This window comes from Oncorhynchus tshawytscha, linkage group LG05 (genome assembly GCF_018296145.1).
Source record: "Oncorhynchus tshawytscha isolate Ot180627B linkage group LG05, Otsh_v2.0, whole genome shotgun sequence".
Classification (NCBI taxonomy): domain Eukaryota; kingdom Metazoa; phylum Chordata; class Actinopteri; order Salmoniformes; family Salmonidae; genus Oncorhynchus; species Oncorhynchus tshawytscha.
The window spans coordinates 61,129,915-61,142,062 of NC_056433.1; the positions used below are offsets into that span (position 1 = coordinate 61,129,915).

Sequence of the window (12,148 nt, forward strand, 5' to 3'; positions counted from 1 at the left end):
CAATAGGCTGAGTGAATGAGGAGCGGATGTCATCAACCTTCTTTTCAAAGTGTTTGATGGCTGGCATTCGAATCAAAAACAATTGCCAGCTAGCCAGATTATATTAGCTAGCTAGCCAAACAAAGAAATTACATGCTAGCTTCAGTTGAGAAACTCGGTGGTCGATTCTGATATTATTTAGCTATATTAATTAACAAAAAGTTAGCAGGGAAAAATGCCCAAAAATATATTAAGTATACAAATATTTACAAAATGTACAGGAGCTTTCTGCCTAGGCGACCTTACGGTGCCATGGCAACCACGGAGTCCACATACACTGTAGCTGATGGGAGTTACAGTGTTACACAAGCTCATCACCTTAAGGAATCACATTGCACCGTAATCTGAATCTTAATTTCCGTCTTCTTCTGAATGTACATTTGTGGGTTAGATCGAAAGATTTCATATCAACATGTTTGAAAATGTGATGGTTAAACCAAGTTTTCGTTAACTTATTAGAATGATACAAATACATGTTTACATGAAAATACATGTGATTTCTTGTTTATAAAAAACTTAGCAAATCACCAACATTTATAAAAAGCATGAAGTCAAAACTGAGCCCATGGGCTGTCATGGTAACACAGACTAGTTACCTCTACCTTTTTACCTCTCTCTCTTTCTCCATCTCATTCCTTATCATCCCACTCTACATGGTGTCTTCCTACAGTACCTGGCTTGTGTGGTGTGTGTCACGTGTGTTTGATCACATCATATATTATGACAGAAAGTTTTAATGAGCACTGTGCACCCTGTGTGAGAAAAGGATGCAGAAAATGTTTTATGAAAAGGTACATGGATAGTTCATTATAAAAGCACTAGTATACAGTATAGTATGAGTATGTAATTTCATGATAATTCCTGTGTAAAATGGCGTAACATGTTTGTCTTCAAACCTTGGCAAACAAACTCTGAAATAGCAAGTCTGTCTGTTTGTAAAGCCCTAATCACTACTAACGATTCAGATGTCTGTCAAGGCAATTGATAAATGTTTCCCTCTGCTCTCCCAGGAATGGCATAATAAACTAATCCAGACAAATTGATTTATACATGTTTAAGGTTTTGAGGAGAGTTCTCTATTGCCAGCAAATATAATAGCTGCATTAATATAATCAAAGTAATCAATATAAAAAGGTATTCAACTGTTATAGTAAAAGTAGGCTGTTTATCAGTGAAATTATGAAAATTATATACTGTTCAAGGGCACATTTTGATGAAAGTGTGAATACACATCACACTACGTTTAGATGTGTTAAGTCATGACATAGTTTCAGTGGTAGATGCATGTCATGTGTGTAATGCATTGTGATTCTATGAGGCGTTTTCTCACTCTGGTGGGCTTCTATCTTGTCTCTCTGCAGGACTTTTCCAGAGAGCTATAGCACAGAGTGGAACTGCGTTGTCCAGCTGGGCCGTCAGCTTCCAGCCTGCTAAGTACGCTCGCATGTTGGCCAAGAAAGTGGGCTGCAACCTGAAAGACACGGTGGACCTGGTGGAGTGTCTACAAAAGAAGCACTACAAGGAGCTGGTGGATCAGGACATCCAGCCTGCACGGTACCACATCGCCTTCGGGCCTGTTATTGACGGTGACGTCATCCCAGACGACCCTCAGATCCTCATGGAGCAGGGCGAGTTCCTCAACTATGACATCATGCTGGGGGTCAACCAGGGCGAGGGCCTGAAGTTTGTGGAGCTTATCGTAGACAACGAGAATGGCGTCCAGGCCAATGATTTTGACTACGCCGTGTCCAGCTTCGTGGATGACCTGTACGGTTACCCGGAGGGAAAGGACATTCTGCGGGAGACCATAAAATTCATGTACACGGACTGGGCTGATAGACATAACCCAGAGACCAGAAGGAAGACCCTACTAGCCCTGTTCACTGATCACCAATGGGTGGCTCCGGCTGTGGCCACAGCAGACCTCCACTCCAGCTTTGGGTCGCCAACGTACTTCTATGCCTTCTACCACCACTGCCAAACAGACCAGGTGCCCCCCTGGGCAGACGCTTCCCACGGCGACGAGATCCCCTATGTGTTTGGCCTGCCCATGATTGGCCCCACAGAGCTGTTCCCCTGTAACTTCTCCAAGAACGACATCATGCTCAGTGCTGTGGTGATGACCTACTGGACTAATTTTGCCAAAACTGGGTACGTGCAATACTGAGACCTATTTTAAAATGTTGTGTATGTGCGTGCATGCGTGTCATACTTACACATTTCTATAGTTCATTTTAGTACCATTTTGGTTGTGTTCTTTTTTATGTTTTTAAAGCTTGGACAGGATATCAATGTCATTGTCTCATCCAATATTCTTTAACATGCTGTTAATTAATGACAATGACAGTTTCTATGAGAGTGCAATTCTCGAAAGGAAAACATTTGAATCCTATTTTGCATTTTCTTTAAACATGTACTGTAGTCATGGAAATAATTTGTTTTTGGAACATAATGGGGGACAATGGCTTTTTCCCTCTGCAGTCAAAGAGCCCAACGGGACCATCGGGATAGTATTGATCTACATACAGTACCAGTCAAAAGTTTGGACACACCTACTCATTCAAGGGTTTTTATTTATTTTTACTATTTTCTACATTGTAGAGTAAATAATAACACATATGGAATCATGTAGCAACCAAAAACGTGTTAAACAAATCTAAATATAGTTTATATTTGAGATTCTCAAAGTAGCCACCCTTTGCCTTGATGACAACTATGCACACTCTTGGCATTCTCTCAACCAGCTTCATGAGGTAGTCACCTGGAATGCATTTCAATTAGCATGTGTGCTTTGTTAAAAGTTAATTTGTGGAATTTCTTTCCTTCATGCATTTGAGTCAATCATGAAGGTAAGTCAATGCGGAACATTTCAAGAACTTTAAAAGTTTCTTCAAGTGCCATCACACAAACCATGAAGCACTATGATGAAACTGGTTCTCATAAGAACCGCCACAGGAGAGGAAGACCCAGAGTTACCTCTGCTGCAGCGGATAAGTTCATTAGAGTTAACAGCCCAAATAAATGCTTCACAGAGTTCACGTAACAGACACATCTCAACATCAACTGTTCAGAGGAGACTGCGTGAATAGACCGGTGGAAATTTGTCCTTTGGTCTGATTTTGGTTCCAACCGCCGTATCTTTGTGAGATGCAGAGTAGGTGAATGGATGATCTCCACGTGTGGTTCCCACTGTGACGCATGGAGGAGGAGATATGATGGTGTGGGGGTGTTTTGCTGGTGACACTGATTTATTTACAATTCAATGCACACTTAACCAGCAATACTACCACAGCATTATGCAGCGATATGCTATCACATCTGGTTTGCTCTTAGTAGGACTATCATTTGTTTTTCAACAAGACAATGACCCAACACACCTCCAGGCTGTGTAATGGCTATTTGACCAAGAAGGAGAGTGATGAATTGCTGCATCAGATGACCTGGCCTCCACAATCACCTGACCTCACCCCAATTGAGATGGTTTGGGATGAGTTGGACCGCAGAGTGAAGGAAAGCAGCCAACAAGCACTCTATAATGACACAGGGCGAGACCCAGATGCAGACACAGGAGGCAGATGGTTTGAGTCACTGATATTTATTGAAATACAAGGGGCAGGCATTGAGCAGATCGGGGACAGGCAGAAGTTCATAAACCAGGTCAGCATCCGAAAAGTACAGTGGGGGCAGGCTCAAGGTCAAGGCAGGCTGAATGGTCAGGCAAGCGGGCTCAGTGTCAGGGCAGGAAGCCCGGGTCAGAACCGGGAGGGCTAGATAAACAGAGACTAGGAAAACAGGAGCACGGAGAAACACGCTGGTAAGCTTGACAAGACGAAGTGGCAACAGACATACAGAGAATACAGGTAAAAATACACTGGGGATAATGAGAAAGATGGTCAACACCTGGAGGGGGGTGGAGACAAGCACAAAGACAGGTGAAACAGATCAGGGTGTGACAGTACCCCCCTCCCCCTTGGGGGCTCCTACCTGGTTGACCGGGATGCTGGCGGTGAAAGTTGGCATTGTCGGCCGGGTCCAGGATGTCCTTAGCGGAGACCCAGCACCTCTCTTCTGGGCCATAACCCTCCCAGTCAACCAGGTACTGGGACCCCTTCCCCAAGGTTGAACCTTCAGGAGGCGTCTCACTGTGTATGCCGGATGGCCCTCGATGAGACGGAGGAGGGGTGGGCCTGGAAACAGGAGACAAAGGACAGTGACACAAGGGCTTAATCCTGGACACGTGAAAAGTGGGATGTATACGGGGCAACAGAAGACTAACAGCAGTGGAACTAAGGAGATGGTTAAAGGACCAATAAAGCAGGGGGAAAGTTTACTGGACTCCATCCAGAGGGGCAGATCCCGCGTAGACAGCCATACCTTCTGCTCGAGACGATAGCGGAGAGCCAGAGTCTAGTGGCAGTCCGCTTGTCGACGATACCTGGAGGTGGCCTTGAGAAGAGCATACTGAGCTCTCTTCCAGGTAAGCCGACAGCGGCAGACGAACATTTGGGCCGAGGGTATGTTGACCTCTTCTTTTTGCTCTGGGAAGAGCGGAGACTGATATCCCATGGAGCATTCAAAGGGTGAAAACCCAGTGGCTGTGCAGGGAAGAGTGTTCCGGGCTTACTCCAGCCACACAAGTTGCTGACTCCAGGTGTTGGTTGAGATGAGGCACCTAAGCGCAGTCTCCAGGTCTTGAGCATGCCGCGGAGCTTGCCGTTCTGAGCACATATCGTGCATTCGGCAACGAAGGCTGAGACGTCAGGAACAATAGTGGGCCACCAGAAGCATTATCGTAGGAAGGCCAGGGTTCGACGGGAGCTGGGATGGCAGGTGAGCTTGGAGGAATGTGCCCAATCCAGAACATGAGCTCGGGCCGAATCAGGGACAAATATACATGCTCAGTATATGTGGGCCCTCATTCAAAACGGTTGGAAAAGCATTCCATCCAGGTGAAGCTGGTTGAGAGAATGCCAAGAGTGGGCAAAGCTGTCATCAAGGCAAAGGGTGGCTACTTTTAAGAATCTCAAATATGAAATATATTTTGATTTGTTTAACACGTTTTTGGTTACTACATGATTCCATATGTGTTATTTCATAGTGATGTCTTCATTATAATTCTACAATGTAGGAAATAGTAAAAATAAAGAAAAACACTTGAATGAGTAGGTGTCCAAACTTTTGTCTGGTACTGTATATAACAGTATATTAACATTTAACACAGGGCACATATGGAATTTATGCTTCCACATTGCATTTAGCCAGTTTATGATGGCTCTATATGCCATTCCCAGGCAATGGTGCTCGTTCTGCTGGAAGTAGCCTCCATTCCTCATGCTGTGTAGTGATGCTTTACTCATACTAAGTTCCTCCTTTCTCTTGCAGTGACCCAAACCAGCCAGTCCCCCAGGATACCAAGTTCATCCACACCAAGCCTAACCGCTTCGAGGAGGTGGCATGGACGCGCTACAACCAGAAGGACCAGCTGTACCTCCACATCGGCCTGAAGCCCCGAGTCAAGGAGCACTACCGAGCCAACAAGGTTAACCTGTGGCTGGAGCTGGTGCCCCACCTCCACAGCCTGAACGAGGTCACCCAGATCATCTCCACCACCACCAAGGTCCCCCCACCAGAGGTCACCCCGAGGACACCAAAGAAGATCCCTGTCAACACCAAGAGGCCTAACCCCACTCCCTTCCCCACCGAGACCCAGGACAGTCAGAACCAGCCCTTTCTGGTGGACCAGAGGGACTACTCCACAGAGCTGAGCGTCACCATTGCCGTGGGCGCCTCGCTGCTCTTCCTCAACATCCTGGCCTTTGCGGCGCTCTACTACAAGAAGGACAAGCGGCGGCACGACGTTCACCGGCGCTGCAGCCCCCAGCGCAACACGACCAACGACCTGGCGCACACGCAGGAGGAGGAGATCATGTCCCTGCAGATGAAGCACACGGATCTGGACCACGAGTGTGACGCCATGCACCCACACAAGGTGGTTCTGAGAACTGCCTGCCCGCCAGACTACACGCTAGCCATGCGACGCTCTCCTGACGACATCCCCCTCATGACCCCAAACACGATCACCATGATCCCCAACACCATGCAGGGCCGCCAGTCCTTGCACAACTTCAACACCTTCCCCAGTAGTGGACAGAACAACACCCTGCCTCACCCACACTCACACTCCACCACCAGGGTATAGCCGGACGGACGGACGCTGACACACACAGCACACGCCAGAGCTCACACCCAGCCTGAATCAAACGGATGTGGAATAACTTCTACTCCTGTGAATATATGAAAGGAATATAGGAATGTTGCTGGGACTGGAGAAAAATGTCATTTTATATAAAAGAAGATATGATTAAAGTACAAAAATATTTCAAATGAAAAAATGAATAACGAGAAGGATAATTTTTATTTCTGGTATTGCAACAAAACAAGGTCAACTTTTCCAGCTATAGATATCGCCTTCGGAATTTTATATACGATTGCTTGATCCTGTTATCATGGAAAAGAGAGAAACCTCAGTGGAGCCTCAGAGGAGTAGCAGGGCCGCTTTGTAAATGAAAGAAAACATATTGTTTTCCTGAGGCATCAAACTGTAGATTACTCTTTCTGGAGCCAAGATGAGATGCCGCTTAACCAATTTAGGCATGTGTTACTCTACAAGTAGAGGCAGTGTAAGATATGACAAAAACTATCTAGAGAGAGGGGGAAAACTCTTAAAGAATATGCACAATGTAGACATTTTTTAAATGTCTTGGATTCTTTTCATCAATTTATTTTTGGGGAACAGTTTTATTGTATAGAACCTATTTACATATCTAGATATGTACACAAAGCACCAATGCTGTTTAAGTCCTTCTTGGGCGTCAATACCGCAAATCTGCCAGCAGAACAAAAAAAGGGGGATCCACTGGCTTTCTGGCAGATACAGCTTCATCACACAAGTGCTGTCTATACCGAGAGCTGGAGGACAAAGGATACTGGATATTTTTAGCACGACGCGCATGACAATTTATCTGCTTGATGGCTGTTCTGCTGATTAAGTCATAATTAAGAATACTTTTCATCCCCATTGGATTGGTTTGAAGGAACACTACTGATTAGCTTACAAATCCATAGGACTTTGGGAATGGTCACATGGGTGAAGGTCATGGGTCATAATTGGGGACAGCAGGGGAGGGTTGGCTTATGGTAACTACAGTACATACACAATAGCTTGAATGAACATGGGTATAAGGACTAGTTTTGTACAATTTGTGTTGGTACAACTTTTTGATAGTGGTGAATCACTCGCTGTTTGGGATCCCAACGGAGGGACCTTTCATTGTACTCTTTTAGTTTGGATCAATGTTCTTTGCTATTATACATATTGGGTTTCTTATCACCACTCTTGACTAGTTCAAGACCACTTTAAATGTAGAAAAGTAATTACCTGCACTGTTGATTTTTTTTTTGGGGGGTTCGTATGATTGATTCCTGAGCACAAAGCGTGCCCAGGGCTATGAAGAAGGGAAGGTGAAGACTAGGAAATAGTAGAACCTCTTGGCTGCATAGATTTTCTTTCCTCCTATTATCCTTTCATAGAGTATGTTCCGTAGCGCTGTTTAAAGATTAATGCGTATAAATGTGTAATTGAAGCGAGGAGGCCCTCCGCTGACATGGTTGATTAGGGGTTCCTCTCATCCTGTCGTCCCTGCAACTCAACACAGAGAGAGAAAGAGAGAGAGAGAGATTCAGGAACTCCCATGGTACACCTCTCCCAGGCAGGGAACAGTGATCAGTCAGATTCTTGCTCACTGCAGTAGAACCGGTTTGCTATCACCCTCGTCTCTCACAGAGTAAATGCCATTTGCCTCTGTTTTTTTAATTTTCTACTGAAGATGCTGTACTGTATCATATCGGAGTTTCTGGACTTTTAGTTCTCCTTTTTCTTTAGCATGGTTTACACATGCCTTGGTGTCACATTGTACATGCCTGTCGGCATGTTACCATCACTGTCCCGCTAGCCCCAGTGAGTGTTCCTGCCCTCGCAGTGCTAGAGTGCAACTTCCCTCTGCCAGCTAGCGCAGGCAACTGGAGTAATAATGTGTCATACAAATACAAACCAGAGTGAATAGCTTAAAGGAGGAAGCCGCTGAGGGGAAAATAGTTCTCTCTAAACAGACAAAAGGCCTACTGTACTCAAGCAGAGAGTGGAGACGACAAATACATTAGTAAGAGAAGACTCATAAGTAAGACATAAAATAGTAAGAAACATTATACCACTCCCATTTTCCTGTGTAATAAAAGCCTGGACATTTGCTCCACCTCCTTTACTTACTGGCGCTCTACAGTCATTCAAAGTAAAAACATACACTTCCAAACAATGAGCTGTAGACAAGGTGTAGCTTTTTTGGGGGAGGTGAACATGAATTATAACAAAACCTTCACGTGTCCCAAAACTAACACCCAAGCAGTTTCACCAGTCTGTATTACAGTGCTGTGACCTCTTAACAAGGCTGGAGAAATGACAGAGAAACATGTAATTGCAAATTAAACATGTAATTGCACTACAGATAAATGATCAAGTAACATTGGAGAGTTAGCAGGTGAGGAGAATGCTAAAGAAGCACTTACTTTAGCACGCATAAGCCAGCCCCCCTCCCCTCCCTGGATTGTAAACAGAGTTAGAAATGAGCCAACCTGTACTACTCTCCTCTCCCATCCTCCTCCCCCCATAACAGCTCACTCTGTACACCCCCATTTTCAATTAGGTATGAATATGGATAGTTGCTGCTCACTGTACTCTCTCCATCATGCTCCCTCAGAGTGGTGTTAAAATTGTATGAGCCAGTGGTGAAGGAGAGCTTTTCCAAATTTTCATGCAGGACTTCTATAAGGTAAGAGAAAGAAGGGGGGGTGGGGGTACCTGAAGCTATAATGTGACCATGTGGCTCATGCCTAACCTGTGTTACCCAGTCCTGGACAGAGGAGGGTCAAGCATTGTGAATGAATGTAATGCAACGAGTGCCATTTTATATAAAACGCTTCTCAACATCTTTGAGATCTATGAAGATCTATCAAAGGGTGATCGCTCTTTCAAAATGTCTGTGAAAAGGGCGCTATGTGAGTGGGTATGGCAGTTGTATTGTAGATTATTTGTCACTTGTCTTTCTTTCTGGTTAAATAGTAATTACTCTTCTGGAGCACAATAAATGATTTTAATAAGCTGAATTAGCATTGCTGCAACTCTTTTTTCCCCCGTTATGTTTGTTCAATAGGCTGATTTGATTATATTGCAGAGTAGACACTCACAGTTAAAGAATGCTTGACTGAACTGAACTTCAAACAAGCCTGTAGTCACTCACTTGTCTGTTGGTCTGTCACACACTGTTGGGTTCCTTTGCCGTCTAGGACTTCATGTGTCCTAGACCTAGACTGAAAACAACATCTCAGACAGTGGACTTTTACATGGCTTAAGTAACCAAATGAATACAACCAACAATATGGAAAAACAAATGACTCTTCTGAAGGGTAATGTACACACCAAACCAACACTGTTTTCACATTGGTTAAACCACAGACATTCAGCTAATGCGAGTCACAATTTGTTTTGTATACACCGTGTATCATTTTATCAGTCCCAGATACAATCCCCTCAAACCATCATGTAATATGAAAAGTATCAGGGGAAGGTTTCTCAGTTGCTACCTGCTAGGATGAAGTACAAAGGCTTTAGACAGTGCCATTCTTTTCTGGCATACTGTATTTCCATCGATCCTGTACACCTGTCACTCCTCCTTACTTGTTGTACATTTTATGAACTTCAAATTTGATTGTTGAACACTGAAAGAGGAGCAAATGTCATTGCTGGTAGAGGTGTCCTCCCTTCCATTTTCTCAGTCAGCGTGTAAGGAAAAATAAAATGCAGCTAGTTAGGCTTCAGTATCAAAGTATTTAATTTTATAAATACTTTAGAAAAAAGGATATAACTTATTGTTTTTATCTGACATTGTCAACTCCTTTGCTTTGAATGAAGTAAAAAATACATTTTATTAAGAACCTGAAAATCATATACTACAGAATACCAATGTTAAACAAATTTAGACAAAGCAGCTACCAACCACACCCATGTTTGTTGCATTTGTAAATGACAAGTGGGTGGCATTTCTGTGATTTTTTCTGTAAATAATGCTTTATTATAGCTTACTAATTCAAGTGATAATGGCATCCCATCATTTTAGCTGCTGCATTTTATAAGGTATCTTACAAGGTGCCAAATCCAAACACAAGACCTTCAATGTCATCCATATACAACCTACAGTGGTGATCTGTAAAGATGTAATAAAGCCATTTGTCATTCTAAAACAATCTGGACAGTTATATCATTTTCCCTGTTTGAGACCTGAAATAATGTCATAGCAGTCACTCTCACACTTCCTGATCATAGGAAAACATTTGTGTACATTTTATTTTCTGATTCCCATGCTCAACAGAATAGAGGACAGTCTGTCATATTCCATAGTAGTATTTGCATGCTTTCACTAATTTTAGCTCTTTATGTACTAATTGGCCTTTTAAAGCAATCAACAATGTCTAATGGTTTATTTTTTTGCAGGTTTTGACTGTTTCAGTTGTTGTTTTAAAGTGACAGATATGAAAGATGAGTAATTAAATTGATTTTCACTGCTGTGCTTTCTGTGGTCTGTTGGGGCTGTGTGTCATGGAGGTGTCAATGGTATATTTTCCTCTTATCTGTACAAATCAAACATATTAGGCATTTTTCTTTCATGGTAATAGGAAATAATTAGAGACTCTCGTCCACTTTGGAAATGGTGACATTTCTACTTGTTGGCAGCGATTAATAACTAATTATATCACCGCCTGACTTCGACATTTGCTAGCAGGCAGGAGAATCTGCCTTGAGACTGAGAGGGGAACAAACAGAGAGTTGTTTATCGCACATGGTTTTGACCAAGGGCACAGATGCTCCTGTCAAAGAGCTGCTCAAATCCTGTTTGATAAGTGTTTGTCATTTCCCATTATGGAGTATTGCACAACATCAAACACTATTGCCTCTGATAACCATTCTTTCATTTACCAGCACTGTTTGATCTATTTGCTTTCTCATCCCTGGGCCATTTCTTGCAAGTCTTTTATAACATTAGATAATTCCTATGTACTTAAGCAATGTTTTGTAAATAAAACTATTGCAGAACTTTGTACTACCTATAGCACAGCAGCATATTTTGTGAAATAGATTGAATATCCTGTAAAAAGTGCAATGCAATATGCTCTGAGAGTTGGGAAAACCATACCGAAGAGTTGACCTATACCAATCCTTATGTATGTTCCAGATTTGAATGACTGTGGGGAAATAGTTTGTGTCACATTTAAGTTTGAATTGTTGGTTACAAATGGAGGTTCAACAGCAAATCAGCTACACTTCAATCATGATGCCCCACTTTTTCGAGTACAAGGGAGTCACTACAATTAAACATATACTTCTATGTGACCCTGTGCAACTGACTCTGCCAATAGACAATGTACTTTGCATTATTGTTGGTTTGTTCTCTTTGGAAACTTCAAAATAAAGTTAACAGCCTCCTCCCTCCAAACCCATTTTATTTATAATGTAAGGCATCTGTTTGTCTTCAGTGACTTAAGTTTGCGTGTGAAGATCCATGGCTTTAATAAATAAGTAGTATCTTATTTTTTAACTTGTTCAGACTGTTGTCCTCCTGTGTTCTATAACCGCTGTATAAATGAAGAGTCTTCCTATTTTTTACTTACTGAATCTTACACTGAAATAGTTGAGGTCAAATATTACTAGGGCTGTGCGATAAGGCCAAAATATATCACAATATCTTTTTCATTTTTGACAGTATTTTATTTTTCGGAATATGTTTTATGAGTAATGCTTGATTCTAGGATGCCAACAAATTCATTCTAAGTGGTTTTAATGGGCTTTCTCCATTCTGATTGTTTTAAACTCAAACTAGGACAAAACTGACAGTGTTTTAGTCCAATTTGTAGAACTTTTCATTTATTAAGCACTATATCAAAATATTGTTATAGACTGTATTGTAAAACTCCATACCAGTATGTGGATCCATACCGGTAT

General features: G+C 42.7%; 1 protein-coding gene across 3 annotated transcripts in view; it reads left to right on the forward strand.

Moving 5' to 3' along the window:
• Positions 1 to 7,499, forward strand: part of nlgn1 (neuroligin 1) — a 342,762-nt gene extending 335,263 nt beyond the window's left edge. For all 3 annotated transcript variants that reach the window (XM_024421686.2, XM_024421685.2, XM_024421687.2), the window contains 2 exons: positions 1,401 to 2,190; positions 5,422 to 7,499. In XM_024421686.2, coding sequence (XP_024277454.1) covers positions 1,401 to 2,190; positions 5,422 to 6,238 — 1,607 coding nt within the window. In that variant the 3' untranslated portion in view covers positions 6,239 to 7,499. The remainder of the gene's footprint in view (positions 1 to 1,400; positions 2,191 to 5,421) is intronic.
• The last annotated feature ends 4,649 nt before the right edge of the window (positions 7,500 to 12,148 follow it).